Source organism: Oncorhynchus clarkii, chromosome 3, assembly GCF_045791955.1.
Source record: "Oncorhynchus clarkii lewisi isolate Uvic-CL-2024 chromosome 3, UVic_Ocla_1.0, whole genome shotgun sequence".
NCBI classification, from domain to species: domain Eukaryota; kingdom Metazoa; phylum Chordata; class Actinopteri; order Salmoniformes; family Salmonidae; genus Oncorhynchus; species Oncorhynchus clarkii.
In genome coordinates, this window is record NC_092149.1 from 59,385,298 (window position 1) to 59,408,980 (window position 23,683).

At 43.0% G+C, this 23,683-nt stretch overlaps 2 protein-coding genes across 9 annotated transcripts in view; both read left to right on the plus strand.

The window, feature by feature from the left end:
- The window catches only part of LOC139399943 (tyrosine-protein phosphatase non-receptor type 4-like), a 105,778-nt gene extending 99,296 nt beyond the window's left edge, over positions 1-6,482 (plus strand). For all 4 annotated transcript variants that reach the window (XM_071145088.1, XM_071145083.1, XM_071145095.1 and 1 more), the window contains one exon: positions 3,963-6,482. In XM_071145088.1, the coding sequence (XP_071001189.1) occupies positions 3,963-4,163 (201 nt within the window). In that variant the 3' untranslated portion in view covers positions 4,164-6,482. The remainder of the gene's footprint in view (positions 1-3,962) is intronic.
- Positions 6,483-7,358: 876 nt separating this feature from the next.
- LOC139399977 (band 4.1-like protein 5) overlaps positions 7,359-23,683 on the plus strand; it is a 46,646-nt gene continuing 30,321 nt past the window's right edge. For 3 of the 5 annotated variants that reach the window (XM_071145117.1, XM_071145121.1, XM_071145120.1), the window contains exons 1-11: positions 7,398-7,621; positions 8,421-8,623; positions 17,355-17,459; positions 18,125-18,167; positions 18,378-18,456; positions 18,577-18,621; positions 19,121-19,173; positions 20,610-20,730; positions 21,391-21,478; positions 21,625-21,713; positions 21,827-21,917. In XM_071145117.1, coding sequence (XP_071001218.1) covers positions 8,444-8,623; positions 17,355-17,459; positions 18,125-18,167; positions 18,378-18,456; positions 18,577-18,621; positions 19,121-19,173; positions 20,610-20,730; positions 21,391-21,478; positions 21,625-21,713; positions 21,827-21,917 — 894 coding nt within the window. In that variant the 5' untranslated portion in view covers positions 7,398-7,621; positions 8,421-8,443. Of the gene's footprint in view, positions 7,622-8,420; positions 8,624-17,354; positions 17,460-18,124; positions 18,168-18,377; positions 18,457-18,576; positions 18,622-19,120; positions 19,174-20,609; positions 20,731-21,390; positions 21,479-21,624; positions 21,714-21,826; positions 21,918-23,683 lie in introns of all 5 variants that reach the window. The other 2 variants (XM_071145118.1, XM_071145119.1) reach the window with 2 other exon arrangements.

A 23,683-nucleotide genomic window follows, 5' to 3' on the forward strand; every position in this document is an offset into this window, starting at 1 on the left:
AAGTCCTTTAGGACATCTACTTTGTGCATGACATAAGTAATATTTCCAACAATTGTTTACAGACAGATTATTTCACTTATAATTCACTGTATCACAATTCCAGTGGGTCAGAAGTATACATACACTAAGTTGACTGTGCCTTTTAAACAGCTTAGAACATTCCAGAAAATGTCATGGCTTTAGAAGCATCTGATAGGATAGTTGACATCATTTGAGTCATTGAAGGTGTACCGGTGGATGTATTTCAAGGTCTACCTTCAAACGCAGTGCCTCTTTTCTTGACGAAATGGGAAAATCTAAATAAATCAGCCAAGACCTCAGGAAAAATAATTGTAGACCTCCACAAGTCTGGTACATCCTTGGGAGCAATTTCCAAATGCCTGAAGGTACCACGTTCATCTGTACAAACAATAGTACACAAGTATAAACACCATACCGCTCAGGAAGGAGACGCTTTCTGTCTCCTAGAGATGAACGTACTTTGGTGCAAATCAATCCCAGAACAACAGCAAAGGACCTTGTGAAGATGCTGGAGGAAACGGGTACAAAAGTATCTATATCCACAGTAAAACGAGTCCTATATTGACATAATCTGAAAGGCCGCTCAGCAAGGAATAAGCCACTGCTCCAAAACCGCCATAAAAAAGCCAGACTACGATTTGCAACTGCACATGGGAACGAAGATCGTACTTGTTGGAGAAATGTTCTTTGGTCTGATGAAACAGAAATAGAACTGTTTGGCCATAATGACCATTGTTATGTTTGGAGAAAAAAGGGGTATGCTTGCAAGCCGAAGAACACCATCCCAACCGTGAAGCACGGGGGTGGCAGCATCATGTTGTGGGGGTGCTTTGCTGCAGGAGGGACTGGTGCACTTCACAAAATAGATGACTTGAGGGAGATAATTTATGTGGATATATTGAAGCAACATCTCAAGACATCAGTCGCAAATGGGTCTTGCAAATGGACAATGACCCCAAGTATACTTTCAAAGTTGTGGCAAAATGGCTTAGACAATAAAGTCAAGGTATTGGAGTGGCCATCACAAAGCCCTGACCTCAATCCCATAGAACATGTGTGGGCAGAACTGAAAAGCTTGTGCCAGCAAGGCGGCCTACAAACCTGACTCAATTAAACCAGCTCTGTCAGGAGGAATGGGCCAAAATTCACCCAACTTATTGTGGGAAACTTGTGAAAGGCTATACAAAACGCTTGACCCAAGTTAAACAATTTAAAGGCAATGCTACCAAGTGTATGTAAACCTCTGACCAACTGGGAATGTGATGAGACATAAAAGCTGAAATCATTCTCTCTACTATTATTCTGACATTTCACATTCTTAAAATAAAGTGGTGATCCTAACTGACCTAAGATGGTATTTTAACTAGGATTCAATGTCAGGAATTGTGAAAAACTGAGTTTAAATGTATTTGGCTAAGGTGTATATAAACTTCTGACTTTAAGTGTGTGTGTGTGTGTGTGTGTGTGTGTGTGTGTGTGTGTGTGTGTGTGTGTGTGTGTGTGTGTGTATATGTGTGTATATAGCAGATGCTTTTATCGAAAGCAACTTAGTCATCAATCATACATTTTACATGTAGGTGGCCCCAGGAATCAAACCCACAACCCTGGCGGTGCAAGCGCCCATGCTGTACCAATTGAGCCATACAGGTGCAAATACCTTCAAATATTATTTGGTTTTCTGAGAACCCTATTTGAATATCAAAGAAAAGTTGCTTTTTAACTAAAAACTCAATAGAAAATATATTTGACTACCTCTGGTATTAACTACAAAATACAACTATTTTCTGCCCAGGTCTGTCAATTTCTCATCTAGACCAAGAGCCCAATTGGCCCTGTTCAAGTGTAGTGTACTATATAGGGAATAGCGTGCCATTTGGGAAGCACACGTTATTCTCTCTCTAGAGAACACTGCATGAGTGCCATTTGGCCCCGTGCTCAGCCCAGAGACCCAGGCTAAAGGAGGTAGAGATGATGAGGATGCAGCTGTAATTTCATTAGGATGTGCTGAGCTCTAATGAGGCTAGCACACCCTCAGGGTCTGGGGGGATAGGGGAAGGATGTGGGGGAGGAATGGTGGAAGATGAGGGGGTTGTTAGAGACCATGCTAATGAGACTAGGGAAAAATCAAATCAAAAAGGGTCTTTCATGCATTTCCTTCCTCCAGTCATACATGCTGTGCATACACAATAATCTAAGTACACATGTTCTCACACACTCACCCCCTTTCCCTAATGCAAATACACACGCATTCAGTGGGTACACACATACAGTGCATTAGGAAATTATTCAGACCCCTTGACATTTTCTGCATTTTGTTACGTTACAGCCATTATTCCGAAATGGATACCAATGCAATTTTTTTCATACAATACCCCATAATGACAAAACAAAAACACTGAAATATCACATTTAGGTAAGTATTCACACCCTTTACTCAGGACTTTGTTGAAGCACCTATGGCAGTGGTTACAGCCTCGAGTCTTCTTGGGTATGACGCTACAAGCTTGGCACACCATGTATTTTTGGGAGGTTCACCCATCCTTCTCTGCAGATCCTCTCAAGCTCTGTCAGGTTGGATGGGGAGCATCGCTTTACTGCTATTTTCAGAACTCTCCAGAGATGTTTGATCGGGATCAAGTCTGGGCTCTGGCTTGGCCACTCAAGGACATTCAGACTTGTCTCGAAGCCACTCTTGCGTTGTCTTGGCTGTGTGCTTCTTGTCGTTGTCCTGATGGAAGGTGAACCTTTGCCCCAGTCTTAGGTCCTGAGTGCTCTGGAGTAGGTTTTCATCAAGGATCTCTGTACTTTGCTCAGTTCTTCTTTCCCTCGATCCTGACTAGTCTCCCAGTCCCTGCCACTGAAAAACACCCCCACAGCATGATGCTGCCACCACCATGCTTCACCGTAGGGATGGTGTAAGGTTTCCTCCAGATATGACACTTGGCATTCAGCCAAAGAGTCCAATCTTGGTTTCTTTTGTTTCTCATTGTAAAAGAGTCCTTTAGGTGCCTGTGGCAAACACCAAGTGGGCTGTCATGTGCCTTTTAACTGAGTTGCTTCCATCTGGCCATTCCAGCATGAAGGCCTGATTGGTGGAATGCTGCAGAGATGGTTGTCCTTCTGGAAGGTTCTGCCATCTCCACAGATTAACTCTAGAGCTCTGTCAGTGACCATTGGGTTCTTGGTTATCACCCTGACCAAGGCCCTTCTCCCCAATTGCTCAGTTTGGCCTGGTAGCCAGCTCCAAGAAGAGTATTGGTGGTTACAAACTTCTTCCATTTAAGAATGATGGGGGCCACTGTGTTCTTTGGGGACCTTCAATGCTGCAGAAATGTTTTGGTACCCTTCCCCAGATCTGTGCCTCAACACAATCCTGTCTTGGAGCTCTACGGACAATTCCTTCGACCTCATCTTTTGGTTTTTGTTCTGACATGCACTATAAACTGTGGGACCTTATATAGACAGTTGTGACTTTCCAAATCATGTCCTATCAATTGAATTTACCATAGGTGAACTGGATCAAGTTGTAGAAACATCTCAAGGATGATAATTGGAAACAGAATGTACCTGAGCTCAATTTCGAGTCTAGCAAAGGGTCTGAATACGCATGTTAAAAAAGGAATTTCTGTTTTTATTAAAACATTTGCTAAAAATTCTAAACCTGTTTTTGCTTTGTCATTATGGGATATTGTGTGGAGATTAATTTTAAAATAAAGCTGTAACGTAACAAAGTGGAAAAAGTAATGGGGTCTGAATACTTTCCAAATGCACTCACCACTGCTTCCCACCTCAGGGAAGTTGGCTTTTCAGGTTGTTTATTCATCCCTGGCTGCCTCTATCCCAATCACTGGCTGCTCTGGCTTGTTTACTCATGTCTTGCCATTAGCTCCTACTGTTACTGATGTTCTCTTCCTTTCCCTCTTTCTCTTCTGTGTCCTCAGAGCCAGTACAAGTTTGTGTGTGAAGCCATCTTGAGGGTCTATGAGGAAGGCATGGTCAAACCCCTGAAGTCCAACCTATACCAGAGAGAAGTAGAAGAAAATGGAGAAGAGGAAGAGGAAGATGTTAGCATTAGCATTAGCGCTAGTGTGACCAGTGTGACAAGTGAGACCAGCGTGACCAGCGAATGCCCTGAAACCTAACCTCTAATCCCTTGGACCTGACCTGGGTTTGTAGTGAGATGCCCAGCACCATGGAGGAAGAGCCCTGGCTACCATGGGTACTGCCGTGGGCCAAGGAGAGAACAAAGCACTGTTGCACTTTATGCCGACAAAAAACTGAAAATCATTGACAAATGAATCCATTTATGTTATGTAGACGGACATGCCTTTTCTTCTATGTCCCTCCGGCCGATCGAGAGACACCGTATCTTTTTCAAGTAGTATTTATTGTGTTTTAGTTTGTCAAACCCTGTCCACTGAACAAACGTTAGTGCGAGTCCTAGCTTCATGCTTCCCAAATGAAATCATAGGTAGTAAAAAGTAGTGAGAATTTTACTTTATAGTAAATGGTTTTTATTTATTATATTCTTTGCTTTTCTTGTCAAGTTATGACAATAGACACACATCGGAGCACTTTGTCTAACCCTAGCTAACCGTGTGGCTGTCGTGTCACTGCCTTGGTTTTTGCATAGAACGAACGAGTCATTGACTGACGTTGATTGGCATGTTAAATTGTCCAATTTGGCAGGGCGTGGATCTACTCTAAGCTACAGTATTTCATAGAGTCCCCAGTCACACCATGGCAAATAAAGCTATCAAATGGGAGACCTTAAAACAACCTTTTTAAGTTACATTTCTCGCTGTCTTTGTGTGTCTGTCGAGATTTTAAGCCAACAATACTAAGATCATTCAAATATTAGTAATTATATACCCCCACATTTTTTAAAATATATTTAAATGGTACTTAGAGGCTTTAAGGCACGTTCTTTTTATTGGAAATGATAATCACTTAAGGGTGTTTTAGGTGCACATTGCTGGGCATTTGTTGTAGCCAACACAGTTATAACATGTTTTGTAAAAAAAAATCGGGGTGCACGAGGTGTCCTTTTCAAACTGGTTCAACTGTATTGTCATTTTCAGCAGTTCTTGTATTGGAGTTATCAGCTTCTTTATAGTTTTAGCTACTCTTCTCATGGAAGAGGCTGTTTCTTGCTTTGTTTCATTGGTTGCTGCCATCTTGGCACTGCAGGTAGTGGCACCTTCTCCGATGCACTATTCTGCACAACCATGTGTATGTTTAGAGTGGATGTGTGTGGGACCGTCAGTGTAGTTATGTGGTGTGTCTCTGTGACTCAGCAATTTTTCTTGCGTGTGTATATTATGTCCTGTCTCTGGTGCTGCTGTGGCTCTGTCTCATGGCGTCATGCCGTGTAACCATTTGCTAACCCCTTGCCATTTCACCATAACCTGGCTGACACTCATTACTAACTCAATGTTAGATGTCTGGGGTGAAGCCTGCTTGTAAACTTATTTGCCATAGTTTTTTTCCATCTTCTTGACCTGAGGTGACTGTGTGATGCATCTATAGCACGTACATTGGTAATAAATACATTATGACCACGCTGTGAGAAGCCCATGAAGTAAATTGCTCCCTTTCACCTGGCTTGCACACAGTCCCCAATGGTCAATCATCAACCCACTGTGTGGAATCCACAAAACTGTCATTTTGATTATTTTAATTTTATGAAATCATACATGGAATCCGGCTCATTCTGTTATGCCTGAGAGTATTATGATGACGGATCATAGGAGCAAGACTACAGAATGCCACATACAAGACTTGGGTTTCCAGAACCATCAAATTTTATTTTCACAAATGTCCAGAATTGAGCTTTGTTCAAAGTGTTATGATAGCGTATCAGGGTACTGTGGGGTGCTGTTTGGAGGCAGGAGGGGAGGGAAGCAGGGTGGGGTAGGTATGGGAGGGTGGCCGTGTTGTAGTTTTGTGAAAGAAACGGTTCATGCTTCTTGAGAATGGACAGCACTTTGCAGATGACTGGGTAGCCATGCCTGCTACTGAATATGTCAGAAACATAAAATGGTGTTTACTTTTTATTTATCATTTTATTTGTTTTTAGACACCTGTAGGGAACAAAAACTCAAACCTACAGTGATGCTTATTTTTTTTGTAAATATACTCAACCATGTAAATACAATGTTGTATATTTAAAAACAATCTTTAAAATAAAAGGGAAAATCATTTGTGAGTTAAAATGTTTTTATATAGAGAATGACATGTGACAACTTGTGTTTAAAAATAGAAGAAAAATTGAAAGCTTACATTTCTTTCAACTCTCACTCCATTAAGTTGATTTTACTTCTGTTTCAAACACTTGTTTTCAGTTGCTCTGTGCATTGTGCTTTGTTTTTTTCTTTCTGATATTGTCATTTGACAGTGCTTTGAATATGTTTATAAGATTTATTAAAAACGATTAAAACTTGTCTGAAAGCATGAAAAAATTGCTTCATCTCACGTTGCTTTTCCACACTGCAAAAGTGAGGTCAATGCAATGTTTTGATAATATTGTCATGGTACATATGGATTTCCTCAACCACTCTTCTGTCTTAATTCACACACGTACCTGTATTCCAAGTTCTACATTCGAGAAATACGACTGATGCTTAAAATTATTTAGAAAGTAGCATCAATGTAAGAAGCCTAAAACATAGCATTTCTGCTCGTCTGTAATCAACCTTGCAAGTTCCAACAGCCTGAGTTAGACTCCATGCAAACAATGACATCTGTCCAAGAGGCTCTCTTTAAGTATCAAGTATGTTTGAAAGAAGTGCACAGGTACGGACGGTCTGGTCTCATCCCTGTCAGTCAATGGATATCCATGGCAGGAGATACTATAATGACCTCATCAAGACCAGACATGTGCCATCAACATGACCAGTGAGTGGCGCTGTTGCTAAATGGAGAAGATTCAGTAGTTCATACAGTAGATATTTGGTCTGATTGAGAAAAAAAAAATTACACTGACTACCATAATGCCGTTTAAAAATGTACCGTAATCTATTACTGAATGTACCGACTCGAAAGTATCTACTGGTTTGTTCAGTCCTTATATCGGCATAATATGATTCTATGATAATACATACTTGGGTATATGTATTTGTTATATTTCAAGTAATGCTTTTCATAATTGGCTACATTGTATCTCATGATTACTACAACAGAAACACCCAACAATATAAATATAATTACATTTCTATGCACCCAACCAATGACCGCACTCAACACCCTAATGTCTCTTTAAATACAAATAGCTGTGTGTTTGGGATTTATTTTGACGTCATTTCCTGCGGGAAATCTTGCCTCCCTCTTTTCTTGGGACTTGTGGAAATTATCTCGTTAGGGTATCGATCGAATAGGAAATACAGTAGAATACTTATCGACCATGGAAACATTCGTTTTCATTTGTTTGTAAAGTGAACAATGCACGTGGATTGGTTGTTATTTTAGCCAAGTCTTTCGTGAGTTGCTATTCCTTTAGGACTTTCGGATCTACAAGTGGCCATCGGCGACAGCAGCAGCAAGTGTATGTCGCCTGATTTCTTTCATCTGTTGCTTCAGTAACGCGTCGTTATCACAAGAGGTAGCTTGCCTGCTAAACCTGTTGCTCTCGCTCATGATGTGACTAGTCAAAGCCAATTTTGTCTAGTTATTCTTCAATAGTTAATACTTGAATGAAATGTAATTAAGATCTAAATTAATACAATATTTATTCGGGCAAAGCTTCTAGCTAACTATCTAGTTGGTTGGTTAGTTAACGTTACCAGGTAGCTAACTAGCCAGCAAATTAACTAGCATAACTATTATCTGGTACCGCATAGCTAGCTAATAGCATAGTCTGTACTATCTGATAGTTAGCAGTCCAAATGTTCAGTCTAAATTGCTCTGTAAAATTGTTATCATTAACTACAGCCCTAATGTATGTAACAAATGGCTAATAATACACTACCCAATTTAGCTAACTACAGTGTAATGTTATGGTAAATACAGCAAGTGTTTATTCACAACGTCTTTGCTAGCCGTTTGGAACAACCATTGGATTATTGTGAGTCTACGAACATTAGCGGACTAAAACTCCACTCCATAGTGAAGGAAGTTAACGAACTTCTTTCACCAACAAGTTAAGTTCATCATAACCTTCCTTCACCATGGATTGAAGTTTAGTCCACGACAAACATTGTACTCACAGAAAAGCCCAAAAGTAATACCTAGGCAGATAAGAGCACTTAGGTTAGTTGTGGTGATAAGTCACACCATTTTGATTTGCATACTAATAAGGCTTCTGTCACATCACATTATTTAATAGATTGTTTTAACATCACAGCCCTCTGATTGAGGAACACGACAGATTGTATCAGTAATCCTTCCTCTCACATGTGCAGGTAGTGTTCACTAGGCCCCCACCATGCTGAGTTTCCTCCGCCGGACGCTGGGCCGGCGGTCCGTCCGTAAGCATGCTGAGAAGGCCCGGCTGAGAGAGGCCCAGCGGGCCACCACACACATCCCTGCTGCCGGGGAGGCCAAGTCTGTCATCACCTGTCGTGTGTCACTGCTGGACGGCACTGATGTCAGTGTGGACCTACCGGTGAGACTTTACACAAAAAACAAAAAAAATGCCTCATGAGAAAGTAACAGGTGGATGTTTTGTATAGGGTCATCAAACGATATTTCAAAAGGAAGGAGGACAGAGGTAGGAGCATTTTTGGCATGGCAGGTGCCCTGAGGCTGAATATCTCTCTCTCTGTGTCTGTGTGGGTTGATTCCCACATATAAGGTTCTACTGTATAGTACTTGCTGACTAGCGCCCTCAATTTTTTTTTTTTTTCATTTAAGCCAGGTAAGCTAGTTGAGAACAAGTTCTCATTTACAACTGCGACCTGGCCAAGATAAAGCAAAGCAATGCGACACAAACAAAATAGTTACACATGGAATAAACAAGCATACAGTCAATAACACAATAGAAGAAAAAAAGTCTATATAAAGTGTGTGCAAATGGCGTGAGGTGTTAAGGCAATAAATAGTAATTACAGTAATTACAGTTTAGCAAATTAACACGAGTGATATATGTGCAAGTAGAAATACTGGTGTTCAAAAGAGCAGAAAAGTACATTAAAAACAATATGGGGATGAGGTAGGTAGATTGTGTGGGCTATTTACAGATGGGCTATGTACAGCTGCAGCGATCGGTTAGCTGATCACATAGCTGATGTTTAAAGTTAGTGAGGGCAATTTTACGTCTCCAGCTTCAGCGAGTTTTGCAATTCGTTCCAGTCATTGGCAGTAGGGAACTGGAAGGAAAGGCGGCCAAAGCAGGTGTTGGCTTTGGGGATGACCAGTGAGATATACCTGCGGGAGCACGTGCTACTGGTGGGTGTTGTTATCGTGAGCTGAGATAAGGCGGAGCTTTACCTAGCATAGACTTATAAATGACCTGGAGCCAATGGGTCTGGCGACGAATATGTAGTGAGGGCCAGCCGACTAGAGCATACACGTCGCAGTGGTGGGTAATATTTGGGGCTTTGGTGACAAAACGGATGGCACTGTGATAGACTGCATCCAGTTTGCTAAGTAGAGTATTGGAAGCTATTTTGTAAATGACATCACCAAAGTTGAGGATCGGTAGGATAGTCAGTTTTACAAGGGTATGTTTGGCAGCATGAGTGAAGGAGGCTTTGTGAAATAGGAAGTCAATTCTAGATGTAATTTTGGATTGGAGATGCTTAATGTGATTCTGGAAGGAGAGTTTACAGTCTAGCCAGACACCTAGGTATTTGTAGTTGTCCACATATTCTAAGTCAGAATCGTCCAGAGTAGTGATGCTAGTCAGTTGCGGGCAGTGAACGGTTGAAAAGCATGCATTTGGTTTTACTAGCGTTTAAGAGCAGTTAGAGGCCACAGAAGGAGTTGTATGGCTAGTTAACAGTGTCCAAAGATGGGCCAGATGTATACAGAATGGTGTCGTTTGCGTAACGATGGATCAGGGAATCACCCGCAGCAAGAGCGACATCATTGATATATACAGAGAAAAGAGTCAGCCTGAGAATTGAACCCTGTGGCACCCCCATAGACTGCCAGAGGTCAGGACAACAGGCCCTCCGATTTGACACACTGAACTCTGTCTGAGAAGTAGTTGGTGAACCAGGCGAGGCAGTCATTTGAGAAACCAAGGCTGTTGAGTCTGCCGATAAGAATACGGTGAATGACAGACTCGAAAGCCTTGCCCAGGTTGATGAAGACGGCTGCACAGTACTGTCTTTTATCTATGGGGTTTATGGTATCGTTTAGTACCTTGAGCGTGGCTGAGGTGCGCCCGTGATCAGCTCGGAAACCGGATTGCACAGCGGAGAAGGTACAGTGGGATTCGAAATGGTCAGTGATCTGTTTATTAACTTGGCTTTTGAATACTTTAGAAAGGCAGGGCAGGATTGATATAGGTCTATAACAGTTTGGGTCTAGAGTGTCACCCCCTTTTAAAGAGGGGCATGACCGCGGCAGCTTTCCAATCTTTAGGGATCTCGGAAGATAGGTTGAACAGACTGGTAATAGGGGTTGCAACAATAGCGGTGAATAATTTTAGAAAGAGAGGGTCCAGATTGTCTAGCCCAGCTGATTTGTACAGGTCCAGGTTTTGCAGCTCTTTCAGAACATCAGCTCTCTGGATTTGGGTGAAGGAGAAGCTGGGGAGACTCGGGCATGTAGCTGCGAGGGGTGCGGAGCTGTTAGCCGGGGTTGGGATTAGAGGTTGACCGATTATGATTTTTCAACGCCGATACCGATTGCTGGAGGACAAAAAAAGCCAATACCGATTAATCGGCCGATTTAAAAAAATAAATAAAAAAATAAATAAAATTTTTTAAAAAAAAATAAAATAATAATAAATAAATTAAATTTTAAAAAATTGCGTTTGTAATAATGACGATTACAACCATACTGAATGAACACTTATTTTAACTTAATATAATACATAAATAAAATCAATTTAGCCTCAAGTAGATACTGAAACATGTTCAATTTGGTTTAAATAATGCAAAATCAAAGTGTTGGAGAAGAACGTAAAAGTGCAATATGTGCTATGTAAGAAAGCTAACGTTTCAGTTCCTTGCTCAGAACATGAGAACATATGAAAGCTGGTGGTTCCTCAATATTCCCAGGTAAGAGGTTTTAGGTTGTAGTTATTATAGAAATTATAGGACTATTTCCCTCTATACCATTTGTATTTCATTAACCTTTCACTATTGGATGTTCTTATAGGCACTTTAGTATTGCTAGTGTAACAGTATAGCTTCTGTCCCTCTCCTCGCTCCTCCCTGGGCTCGAACCAGCAATACAATGACAACATCCACCACTACGAAGCAGCGTTACCCATGCAGAGCAAGGGAAACAACCACCCCAAGGCTCAGAGCGAGTGAAGTTTGAAACGCTATTAGCGCGCGCTAACTAGCCAGCCATTTCACTTCGGTCACACCAGCCTCATCTCGGGAGTTGATAGGTTTGAAGTTATAAACAGCGCAATGCTTGATGCACAACGAAGAGCTGCTCGCAAAAAGCAGGAATGTGCTGTTTGAATGAATGTTTACGCGCCTGCTTCTGCCTACCACCGCTCAGTCAGATACTTAGATACTTGTATGCTTGTATGCTCAGTCAGATTATATGCAACACAGGACACGCTAGATAATATCTAGTAATATCATCAACCATGTGTAGTTAACTAGTGATTATGATTGATCGTTTTTTATAAGATAAGTTTAATGCTAGCTAGCAACTTACCTTGGCTTACTGCGTTTGCGTAACAGGCAATCTCCTTGTGGAGTGCAACGAGAGAGAGGCAGGTCGTTATTGCGTTGGACTAGTTAACTGTAAGGTTGCAAGATTGGATCCCCCGAGCTGACAATGTGAAAATCTGTCTTTCTGCCCCTGAACGAGGCAGTTAACCCACCGTTCCTAGGCCGTCATTGAAAATAAAAATGTGTTCTTAACTGACTTGCCTAGTTAAATAAAGATTAAATAAAGGTGTAAAAAAAAAAAAAAAAAAGATCTGCAAATCGGCGCCCAAAAATACAATTTTCCGATTATGAAAACGTGAAATCGGCCCTAATTAATCCGCCATTCCGATTAATCGGTCAACCTCTAGTTGGGCTAGCCAGGAGGAAAGCATGGCCAGCCGTGGAGAAATGTTTATTGATATTCTCGATTATCGTGCATTTATCGGTGGTGACAGTCTTACCTAGCCTCAGTGCAGTGGGCAGCTTGGAGGAAGTGCTCTTATTCTCCAAGGACTTTACAGTGTCCCAAACCTTTTGGAGTTAGAGCTACAGCATGCAAATCAGTTTGAAAAAGCTAGCCTTCGCTTTCCTGGCTGACTGCGTGTATTGCTCTGAGACCCTAATCATGTTGTGGGCCTGTTCTTAGGTAGCTTGTTGCCCTCTTGCTGTGCTGTTAATGAGTTACTGAGAGTGTCACTGTCAGGTCTTGACTCACTGATGTGTGACTTGGCCACATGAGAGGTGCGTGCCAGTGTGTTTATGTGTAGTTCACTGTTGTATTGAGTGCTGCTGATCACCTGTAATTCCATGATCCCTCTACAGCACACCTGGTCACATGACCCACCCACAGCCAGGAGCCAAGTGAGTGGAGATGGTCTTCTCGAATGGGAAGATTTGCTCTTGGCCCACAATGTCCTCTTTGATTTCTCAGGGTTGGAATTTCTAAGGCATTCCAGCTGTCCAACCAGTTGATGACACTCTGGTATTAAAATCGAATGAAAATGTTCACATGCACCGAATACAACAGGTGTAGGTAGACCTTAGAGTGAAATGCTTATTTACAAGCCCTTAACCAACAATGCTTTAAGAAGTTTTAAGAAAAACTAGGTGTTAAGTAGATAATAAAAGTAACAAATAATTAAACAGCAGCAGTAAAATAACAATAGCGAGGCAATATACAGGGGGTACCGGTTAGTCGAGGTACTTGAGGTGTATTCCACTGTAAATGCTATAGGTCTATTGTCACAGAGCTTCTCCAGTAGTTTTTTTTTCTATTTTTTTGGCAATGCCTCTGAATTCAATGCTAGTGGGAGTTATTACAACATGGGATAGGCCGTCCATGTTTATGTCTGAAGAGTTTGTGGAGTTCAGGACATGAGCCTGCGTGCAGTTTTCTAATAGCTTTGTCATAGTCATGTGAAAATCCGTTTGGAAGGAACATTGTGAACTGTTAGGCTAGCTGTAACTCTGGATCTATAGCTCTGCTATGTAAGAGTTCTAGGCTAGTTGATATAGTTTGACCATTTATTCACTTAAGTGTTACGAAGCAGAACTGCTGGGTTACGTAATAACGTCACTGTTTAGGCTGCCAATGGGCTTCCCAGGCAATAACTCATTTTGATCATCAAGGCCTTATGTTTTCTTTGTGTTCTTCTGAGACCGCTTTGGCCCTAATGGTCTGTCCCTTTGTTTAGATTTTTTGTGTGATATCTGACATGCATGTTGCTACTGTACAGCAGCCATACTCGGGACTAACTGTAATAGTGAATAATAGTGAATAAACATGTTGACATAGGTCTAGTACAAGATGCTAGGTTTGTATTGGTGAAACCTAACACCTTTGGCTTATTTCAGTAAAGTAGAACAGTAGTCATTTTTATTATTATTTTTTTTTCATCCCTTTTTCTGCCCAATTTCGTGGTATCCAATTTTATAGTAGCGGTTAGACAAGATAGTAGCTACAACTCCCGTACGGGCTCGGGAGAGACAAAGGTTGAACGTCATGTGTCCTCCGATACACAACCCAACCAAGCCGCACTGCTTCTTAACACAGCGCCATCCAACCCGGAAGCCAGCCGCACCAATGTGTCGGAGGAAACACCGTGCACCTGGCAACCTTGGTTAGCGCGCACTGCGCCCGGCCCGCCACAGGTGCGCGGTGTTTCCTCTGACATCACACCCGTTGGCTATGCTGCTCATGCATTGAATTTGCTCCTCAAGGACATCATGGCACTGAAAACAATGGATACACTCTACAACAGAGCCAAGGAAATGGTTAGGTGTGTGAAGGGTCATCAAGTTATAGCTGCAGTCTACCTCACCAAGCAAAGTGAGAAGAATAAGAGCACCACTTTAAAGCTGCCCAGCAACACACATTGGGGTGGTGTTGTCATCATGTTTGAAAGTCTCCTGGAGGGGAAGAACTCCAACAAATGGCCATATCACACTCTGCCGATATGGACAACCCCATCAAGAGGATTCTCCTGGATGATGTATTTTGGGAGAGAGTGGTAAGCAGCCTGAAACCTATAGCAGTAGCCATTGCACAGATTGAGGGTGACAATGCCATCCTGTCTGATGTGCAGACTCTGCTTGCACATATAATATAATACTTTTGTACTGCCCTGTCCACTTTGCTGTTGCTCCAAGCAGAGGACACTGCAGTTCTGAAATGCATCAAAAAGTGTGAAGACTTTTGCCTGAAGCCCATACACTCAGCAGCGTACATGATGGACCCCAAATATGATGGCAAGAGCAGCCTGTTTGGAGCAGAGACAAAAAAGACCTATGGTGTCATCACTACAGTGTCTCGCCACCTTGGCCTGGTTCTTGGCAGTCTGACGAAGTACACTTCCAAGCAAGGGCTTTGGGATGGAGATGCAATATGGCAGTCCTACCTGCATATCTCATCAGCCACCTGCTGGGAGGGACTTTGTGGATCTGAGCCTCTTTCCCCTGTTGCCTCCATCCTTCAAATCCCACCAACATCAGCCACCTCAGAGCGCAACTGGTACTTGTTTGGGAACACACAAACCAAAGCACACAACAGGCTGACCATTGAAAAATTGGTGGCCATCTGGTCAAATTTGAGGCTTTTTGAGCCTGACAACGAGCCATCCTCAACAAGGTTGGAAAGTGACAGTGAAGATGAGGCCTCAGTCTGATGTTCAAGAGGTGGACATTGAGGAGGTCCAGGGAGAAGACATGGAAGCCTGAGAGGAAGACTATAAACTAAAGCTTTGGTTATGATTTTACAGATGAATGTTGAAATGTTTTTGGGAGATGCGATGGATCATTGGGGACCATTATATATGCCGTTTTGTTCAGTGAGTCAACTCGTTTAATTGAAGTTCAATTCGTAACAAAACATTATTATTTTTTATTCTGTTGGAAGGATTTAATCATTTGCAATTATGTCTACTTATGAAAAGGCAAAGGTCTCTGTCTCTATATGATATGGTAAATATATCCAACGCAAAAAGAAAATCTACATTTAAATGGTATTATATTCCCATATATTCCTGTTAATTTCCATGGAATGTTTCCACCTCTGAATATTCCCCAAAATGTGCAACCCTGGGTGCTGGTCAGTAAACTGTCCAGAATGACATTTGAAGAAAGAGTGTGGCGTAGCTTGTTTATTGCTCTTACCAACATGGCTGAATGCTTATGTCAACCCAAAGGGTTTCCTGGGGTTACACCTCTAAAGCAGCAGCTATTCTTTTTGACACAAACGGCACAGTAAATAGTCTAATGATTCGTCTCTTCTCTGACACCTCCAGCTCCAGAACTCAGTCCAGTCTGAATAAAGGAGCCTCAAGCTTTTAAGACAATTGGTGGGAAGAAGGAGGGGGGCTGCCATATTTCTTCCGCAGTCCTCCCTCAGTGGCTCTAACTTGCGTAGGGTGGGGAGGCCGATTTTAATTTTATTTTGTACCCCTCCCTCAGTGGCAATCCTCTGACTTGCATGCAGTGAGCAGCCTTAGGAATGTAACTGTGCCTCCAAAGGCAGATGGTTGGTCGAGCAGACTGGAAACCTCTGGTGAACAATGCGACAGCGAGGCCTGGAGTTCACTGGAGCGCACAATGGCTCCTTTGTCCATTCTCCCTGGCCGAAGGGGCGCTTTGTGAGCTATGCCAACTCTATGGGGCCTGCGTGAGCATCCGGCAAGCTTGGATTAACACTGAGGACTGTTCAATGGCAGCATCCTCTCCTCTCTACCCATCACGACCACTCCCCCTGTATAATGTACCCGACCAGAGCATGGCAGTGCAGGCCTGAGTCCTCACTGCACATGTCAATGTTTGTTCCCCTGCAGGGTATTGTGTGTGTGTGTGTCGCTGTATGCACACAGCAGTGTCACAACCAGTAATATGCTTGTTAGGTTTCAGCAATGTTGTTGCAGACTTTACTGCATGTTCTGATTTTGTGTGCTTTAAGCTACATCTTTAGTGTTGTGCGTTTTCCATTGTTTTTTGCACTTGGGAGTGTCCTCTCTGTTGGTGGACTTGGTCTAACGTTGCTTGTATTCATCTGAGAAACTCGAGGCAAAGAAAGCTCTGCAGAATGGCAGTGAACTCTGCCAGCCACTACAAGGGGCGTTTTCACCCCTTCTATAAGATTTGACCATTCAGTCACCTTGAACACAAATGACCTCAATGTCATTCAGCGCAGTGGAGTGACCGACCAACCACATCTATTGTTTTTTCCGTGTCTCGCTCTCTGGTGGTGTGAGGCAGAGGTAGTGGGAGCGTTTTGTTTTCATAGGCTGGCCTGTAGATCACTCATTAGCTGAGACTTCACTACAGGGCTACAGACTGTGTACTGTGTTGTCAGGCTACTGTGTGTGGTTAGTCAGTCAGACTGCTGGGCAGAGAGTAGAGACTGACTGGGGTCACGCTGACTCGCTGTGTTGCAGCCTACTAACAGGTTGCCATGGTGACCCCAGTGCTGCCATTCTTCCTGCTGTTTTTAAGTTGGCCGTGTACTGAACTAGCTAGTACAGCAGCAGGCTACAGGAGTTGGGCAGCTAACACCCCGTCTGAGCAGTGCAGACTGGAGACTGGTACGACCTGTCAGACTGACTGCAGGAAACACTCTATCATAGAGTTCAAACTGCTCACCAGAACAGAAGGGAAAGACTTAAACATGTGGCAGTGTGCCTGATTTTAAAGTAGCCAGCTAAATAATATGTTCTATTTGTCTCTCGTCTCTTTTTTGCGTGTTCTCTAATCAGTTATAGAGGCAATGAAATCAAGTGTGTCTGGGGAGTGGAGTATCAGGGAAGAATACACAAACCCTTAAAACAGCTCTATAACTTTTCCACCAGTAGTGACTTAGCGAAACTTCTCCACTTGCTCGTTCCCCTTGTATTGTGTTAACCATAATAAATAACATTGAGCAACAGTTTAAAAATATTTGAAATATGAAACTATTATTAAAATGCTAAAGAGAACACAGTGAAAAGTCTAGACCTAGTCTGTTGAATGATTGATGACATTGCTTCCAGATTAATGACTGTGTGACCTCTGACATCTCTCTTGCTCTGTCAGAAAAAAGCCAAAGGTGAGGAGCTGTTTGACCAGATCATGTATCATCTGGACATCGTAGAGAAGGACTACTTCGGACTACGCTTCATGGACTCTGCACAAGTACCGGTAAGACCAGAGTAGCAGACTGTCCTAGAGACTGACTTTTACTACCACCCACCCAACCTTGTTCTAAGAATTAGGAAGGGGTTTGTTATGGTTAGATTTATCCACTTAACTTGAATTGCTCTTCTCTGGAATAGGGATTTGAATAACAGTGTGTACAGTTCACATACTATATATATATATATATATATATGGCTGTTGAAAGGTTCAAGTACAGTTTGTTGCAGAAAGTAAAAATTAAGTTCAGTGTCTATCAAAGACCCAGCAGCCAGGGCAAGCTGATATGGTGTGACGGGCATAGAAGGAAGGAGAGGAGAGAGGTAGTAGGGAGGGAGATCTGGAGAGAGGAATGTGGGGGAGAGAAGTGTGAAATAGGGCTGTGGCAGAGACCTTCCGTTCCCTCATCAGCTTGAGCAGCACCCCCTACCCTACCCCCCTACTCACGCACCCTCCTAAACCCCTGCCCCTCCCTCATACAATTGTTCATGCCTCAGTCTCCCAACTCCCAGACGAGTTACAAATCAGAAATTCCCTTTCTAGTGACACAATCATACTGTGTGTGGTATCCTAGGTGTTTTTGGCCTTGCCCATGCCATGGATTCGCTTGAGTCTAGATGGTTGATTCTTTCCTGTCATTGAAATGTGTTCTTTTCTCGTCTCTTTTGCAGCATTGGCTTGACGTTACAAAAAGCATTAAAAAACAAGTCAAAAGTAAGTATATGTTTTTGACCTCATTGACAATCACAAGCTATAGCCAGCCCTTCTATTGCCTCTTTTCTGTACCAATGTAGCTCTAGAGATGTATAATGGATGGGTATGTTGATGGAACAGCCAGAAACAGATGGATTTCATTAATGCCATTCTCATTTCAAACCTCTTTCTTTCCTTCCTCTCTTCCGTTCCTCCCCTACCTCTGTGCAGTCGGACCCCCATACTGCCTTCACATGAGGGTCAAATTCTACTCCTCAGAACCCAACAACCTGCATGAGGAGTTGACCAGGTCACCTTGTGGTCGTCTTATTTACTATTCAATAATCACCAATTGTTTTTAGAACATTTGTATTTATTGGGGACATTAATCTGGACTTTTTATGAACAAATGACCCTTTTATTCTCGCAGATATCTATTTGTATTGCAACTAAAACAAGATATCCTCAGTGGCAAGTAAGTAACCTCCCTCACCCACTGTTTTGCTCTTCCTATATTAGATGTACAGTATATTACATTAGTGTAGACTTCATGTGCTTCAATATATTTAACATGGCTGATGTAATGATGTACTTGGCCTATAGACATGTTAGCTATATCTGTTCTGTTGCATCATGATACAGATGCTAAGAGGCTTAGCTACAGTAGTGGATTACACACGTGATGTTGGAAGGAAACTATTTACATCAATAAGTAGATTGTGAATATTAGTATCCATTTTCGCTTACATGGGGATTAGTGTTCATGTTTGTCCAGGAATCCAATAACACCGGGTTGTTGTGTATTAGCTCTGGAGCGAGAAACGGGCTGTTAGATGCAATAGTTCCCTGCTGAAACAGCTGTGACTGATCTCTTCAGACAGTATCCTTGCCTAGTGTGTACTGTACCTTGTTGAAAGCAACAGCACTCAGACCACAGCATTTTTTCCTACTGAACACTCGTCCTTGTATCACAGGTTAGAATGTCCTTTCGACACAGCAGTGGAGCTGGCGGCCTTCTCTTTGCAAGGTAAGAACAACAATGGCCCAATGTCTCGGTGTGGTTGTCATAACTCTTCTTGAATGAGAGCCACCGAGTTGCAGTTTTCTGAGGGGGTGGAATCTTCACTATCAGCAGGGAGAGACCATAGCGCCACAGTAGCCTTTCAGAGCCTATTAACATGGTGGAGTATTTGTGGAAATAGAAGATAATTTGGGTTTATCGCTACCCTCTCTTCAAGAATGTGTGCTGCTGCCGCAGCACTGCCCAGAGGAGTTGGCCCAAATGCTGAGGCTGCAGTCCTTGCTCAGTGTTCCAACTGTAAATGGGCACTCCAGGGTTGTTCTGAATGGAAATGAGCCCCCTCTCTCTCTTCCAGCTCCTCTGTGGGGGTAAATGCAAGCTCATTAGAGCCCAGCTCTCTGCAAAGGCCCCCTAATCCAGCCCTCTCCCTCATCCCCTCTCACTATCCCCTCTCTCGCTCTCTCTCTCTCGCTCAAGTCATCCACACCATCACAGCCCCTTTATTTACAGCAAAACCACTTTTTGTTTCTCAAAACTCACTCTTTAGCCAGAACTCTGAATGGCCCTTCCCAAACAAAACGGTCATGCTTTTAGGTAGAATAGATATCAGGATTTCAGATTGTATTCTGTTCTGCTTGATGCCTGCTAGCTAAATGTCCAGCAAGTCAAATAATGGACCCTCAAGCAGTTAGTCAAAGCCTCAGATTTCAATGTAACCTACTGAATGTCCGGTCGGTAGCTCGACTCCATTCTGTCCATATTTCCCACACTTAATTTGATTTGTTGACCAATGACCAGGAGGAGGTGAGGCATTCCCTTCTCTACCCTGTCAGCAACATCCATCCCTGTCATGGCCCCGACCCCTGACCCTTAGCCCCACGTTGAGCTCTGACACATCACTACTCTGCCTTGGTCTGCAGCAAATCACTGATAACAAAGAGTCTCTCCTCACCTCCATTACCCAGATAGCATACTGTTGTCCTATTTATACCCCTGCCTGCAGTCAGACAGGGTTATCTCCATGATGCTATGTAAGGAAAGAGGAGTGAGGCATCATTGGATGTTTGTTGCTCCACTTAAATATGATTTGGATGTATTTTAATGTTAGTGTCCTAGTGGGTTTGAGAAATTGAAGCAGGCAACTTTAAAGGAATTATTCAAAATAACAAATGTCATTAATAGCTAACGGGTCATCTATAAATCCTAAATCGGGGACCCAAATGATGGTGATAGACGAATACATACAGCTTCTTATTAGCATCTCTTTCATTGATAAACAATCCCAGACAGCATGCCTTAACCAACCTTCTAGAGTGATTCAGAGAACCCATGTCTGGTTGTGTTCCAGCTGACCTGGGAGACTGTGACCCTGGGGAGCATGCCCTGGATCTGGTGTCTGAGTTGGGCTTAAAGTACTCAGTATGTTACCTGTTGTGTTCCAGCTGAACTGGGAGACTGTGACCCTGGGGAGCATGCCCTGGATCTGGTGTCGGAGTTCCGCTTCATGCCAGAACAGACTGAGGCCATGGAGCTGGCAATCTTCAACACCTGGAAGGAGTGCAGGTAAAACAATGATATCACAGAAAATGTCTGAGTAACAATTTATGATATCTCCTTAATATGGCATTTTATAAAGCATTTTTTAATGATAAGGTATTGTAAAGTGTCACCAATGTCTAGAGGTTGTATAGCCGGTCATATACAGCCTTTACATTACTGTGTATACGATGGTTACAGCCAGGAGTTTCTCCTGTATTTCACTGCCTATAGGGTTAGGCTACTTAAGCTTCTCAATTATTTACCTTTCCTTGGGGAGTGTAGATCATCCACCCGCTATATTATTTGATCACCCTTGATGTACTGGGGCTGGGGTATTCCCAAGTATGGTTAGGTTTGCTTATTTTTTAGAAATGGATTTAAAGCATGTCTCAGTGTGGGCCGATCTTGACCCCAGGTTACCCTGACTCATGTACTATAGGGGATGTAACAGATGCTAAATCTTGTCAGTGGGTGTTTTTTTTTTTTAACCTGGAACACATGCATGAGCTACCTGTGATGTATGACTTCGTCATTGTTGAGATTTTAATGTCACTTATGATTTAGTATCATCAGTTGTGGTTCATCCCAAGAGTCAACATTCTTTGCGTGTGACCTTCATCACCCACCAACCTTATCCCCTGTTTAATCTAGTATTCTGCCTGTTCTCCCACCGCTCCATCCCAGGGGCCAGATGCCATCGCAGGCGGAGATTAACTATCTGAACAAGGCCAAGTGGCTGGAGATGTATGGGGTGGACATGCACATGGTCAAGGTGAGGACACCAGGATGGGGGTCTCTCTTATCTCTCTTGCTCTCTCTTTGTCTTGCTCTACTGGTATAAAAACAAGACTCTAGTGGAGATTAAGGAAGGTAAGTAAACTGTAACACTGTGCTGAATGGCTGTGTCTGTCCCTTCAGGCTCGAGATGGAAATGACTACCAGCTAGGACTGACCCCAACTGGAGTCCTGGTGTTTGAGGGAGAGACCAAGATAGGCCTGTTCTTCTGGTAAAGACCTGTGGTCATACTTGATCTCTACCTGTGTCTCTACTAGTTCAAGGACTTGTGGGTCTTGATCACTATCTCTCGTTTAATTGTGTGCTTTTCCGTGTGTGTCCCAGGCCCAAGATCACCCGTCTAGACTTTAAGAAGAGCACGCTGACCCTGGTGGTGGTGGAGGATGACGGAGAAGAGGCTCAGGAGACCGAGGAGGTAATGGACCAACCCTCTGCCATACACACACACAGTGGGGGCAGCCATGATCCCTGCTCTTACCCCCTACTATTTTCTACTGGGCAATCTTCCCATACACTTATCCTTACACTCAACCTCTCTGAGGGCCCTGGTGTAGCTGGGGATAGTTGTTTCCACCTGGGTCTGAGTCTGAAGTATCCATGCTCACATCCTGTTCTGTTTATCATGCTGCATTACTCTTTCTCTTCCATCATGTTGTTCTATTGTGTGCTGCCTTAGTGAATTATAGTAGCTGGTGTTGAAATGTCAGTTTTCTACCACTACTTTTCAATACAATCCAAAGCCCCTGTACTTTTCTGTAAAGCTCATGTCATTGCAGAGAGAGCCCTGCAGTTTTCCAGTCTCCTCAGGAATGGTCTTAATGTCACCTGTTACCTAGGCTGAAAACTGAAAATGATGTCTATGACTAAGGAGAGTTGATTAGTCATGCTCTCTTTATGTTGTGGTAGTACTACTTGAAATGTGTAGGCTATACTTTCTGACCACATAATATCAGTAAAGGCAGTTACTTTGTTCCAGTCCAATAAAAGGGCTTTGTATTGAACTGAAATTGAAAACCGCCTTGTTACAGTATACCACCGGAGGCTGGAGCAGAGCTCTACAAAGCTGCTTTTATAACAATGTGCTGCAGGGGGGGAGGGGGGAGAAGACAGGCAGGCAGACCGATCGCTGCCCACACCTGCCCGCCCGTCCGTCCAGCATCACTACTCTAGACGGTTCTGACTTAGAATATGTTGACAACTACAAATACTGGTGTCTGGTTAGACTGTAAACTATCCTTCCAGACTTACATTAAGCATCTCCAATCCAAAATTAAACCTAGAATTGGCTTCCTATTTCGCAACAAAGCATCTTTCACTCATGCTGCCAAACATACCCTCGTAAAACTGACCATCCTACCGATGCTCGACTTCAGCGATGTCATTTACAAAATAGCCTCTAACACCCTACTCAATAAATTGGATGCAGTCTATCACAGTGCCATCCGTTTAGTCACCAAAGCCCCATATACTACCCACCACTGCGACCTGTATGCTCTTGTTGGCTGTGCCTCGCTTCATATTTGTCGCCAAACCCACTGGCTCCAGGTCATCTATAAGTCTTTGCTAGGTAAAGCTCCGCCTTATCTCAGCTCACGATAACAACACCCACCCGTAGCACGTGCTCCAGCAGGTATATTTCACTGGTCACCCCCAAAGCCAATTCCTCCTTTGGCCACATTTCCTTCCAGTTCTCTGCTGCCAATGACTGGAACAAACTGCAAAAATCACTGAAGCTGGAGACTCATATCTCCCCCACTAACTTTAAGCACCAGCTGTCAGAGCCGCTCACAGATCACTGCACCTGTACATAGCCCATCTGTAAATCGCCCATCCATCTACCTCATCCCCATACGTTATTTATTTTTCTCCTTTGCACCCCAGTATCTCTACTTTCACACTCATCTTCTGCACATCTATCGCTCCAGTGTTTAGTTGCTATATTGTAATTATTTTGCCACTATGGCCTATTTATTGCCTTAGCTCCCTTATCCTACCACATTTGCACACACTGTATGTAGACATTTTCTATTGTGTTGTTGACTTTGTTTGTTTATTCCATGTGTAACTCTTCTTGTGTGTGGCACTACTTTGCTTTATCTTGGCCAAGTCGCCGTTATAAATGAGGACTTGTTCTCAACTAGCCTACCTGCTTAAATAAAGGTGAAATAAATCAAATATGGA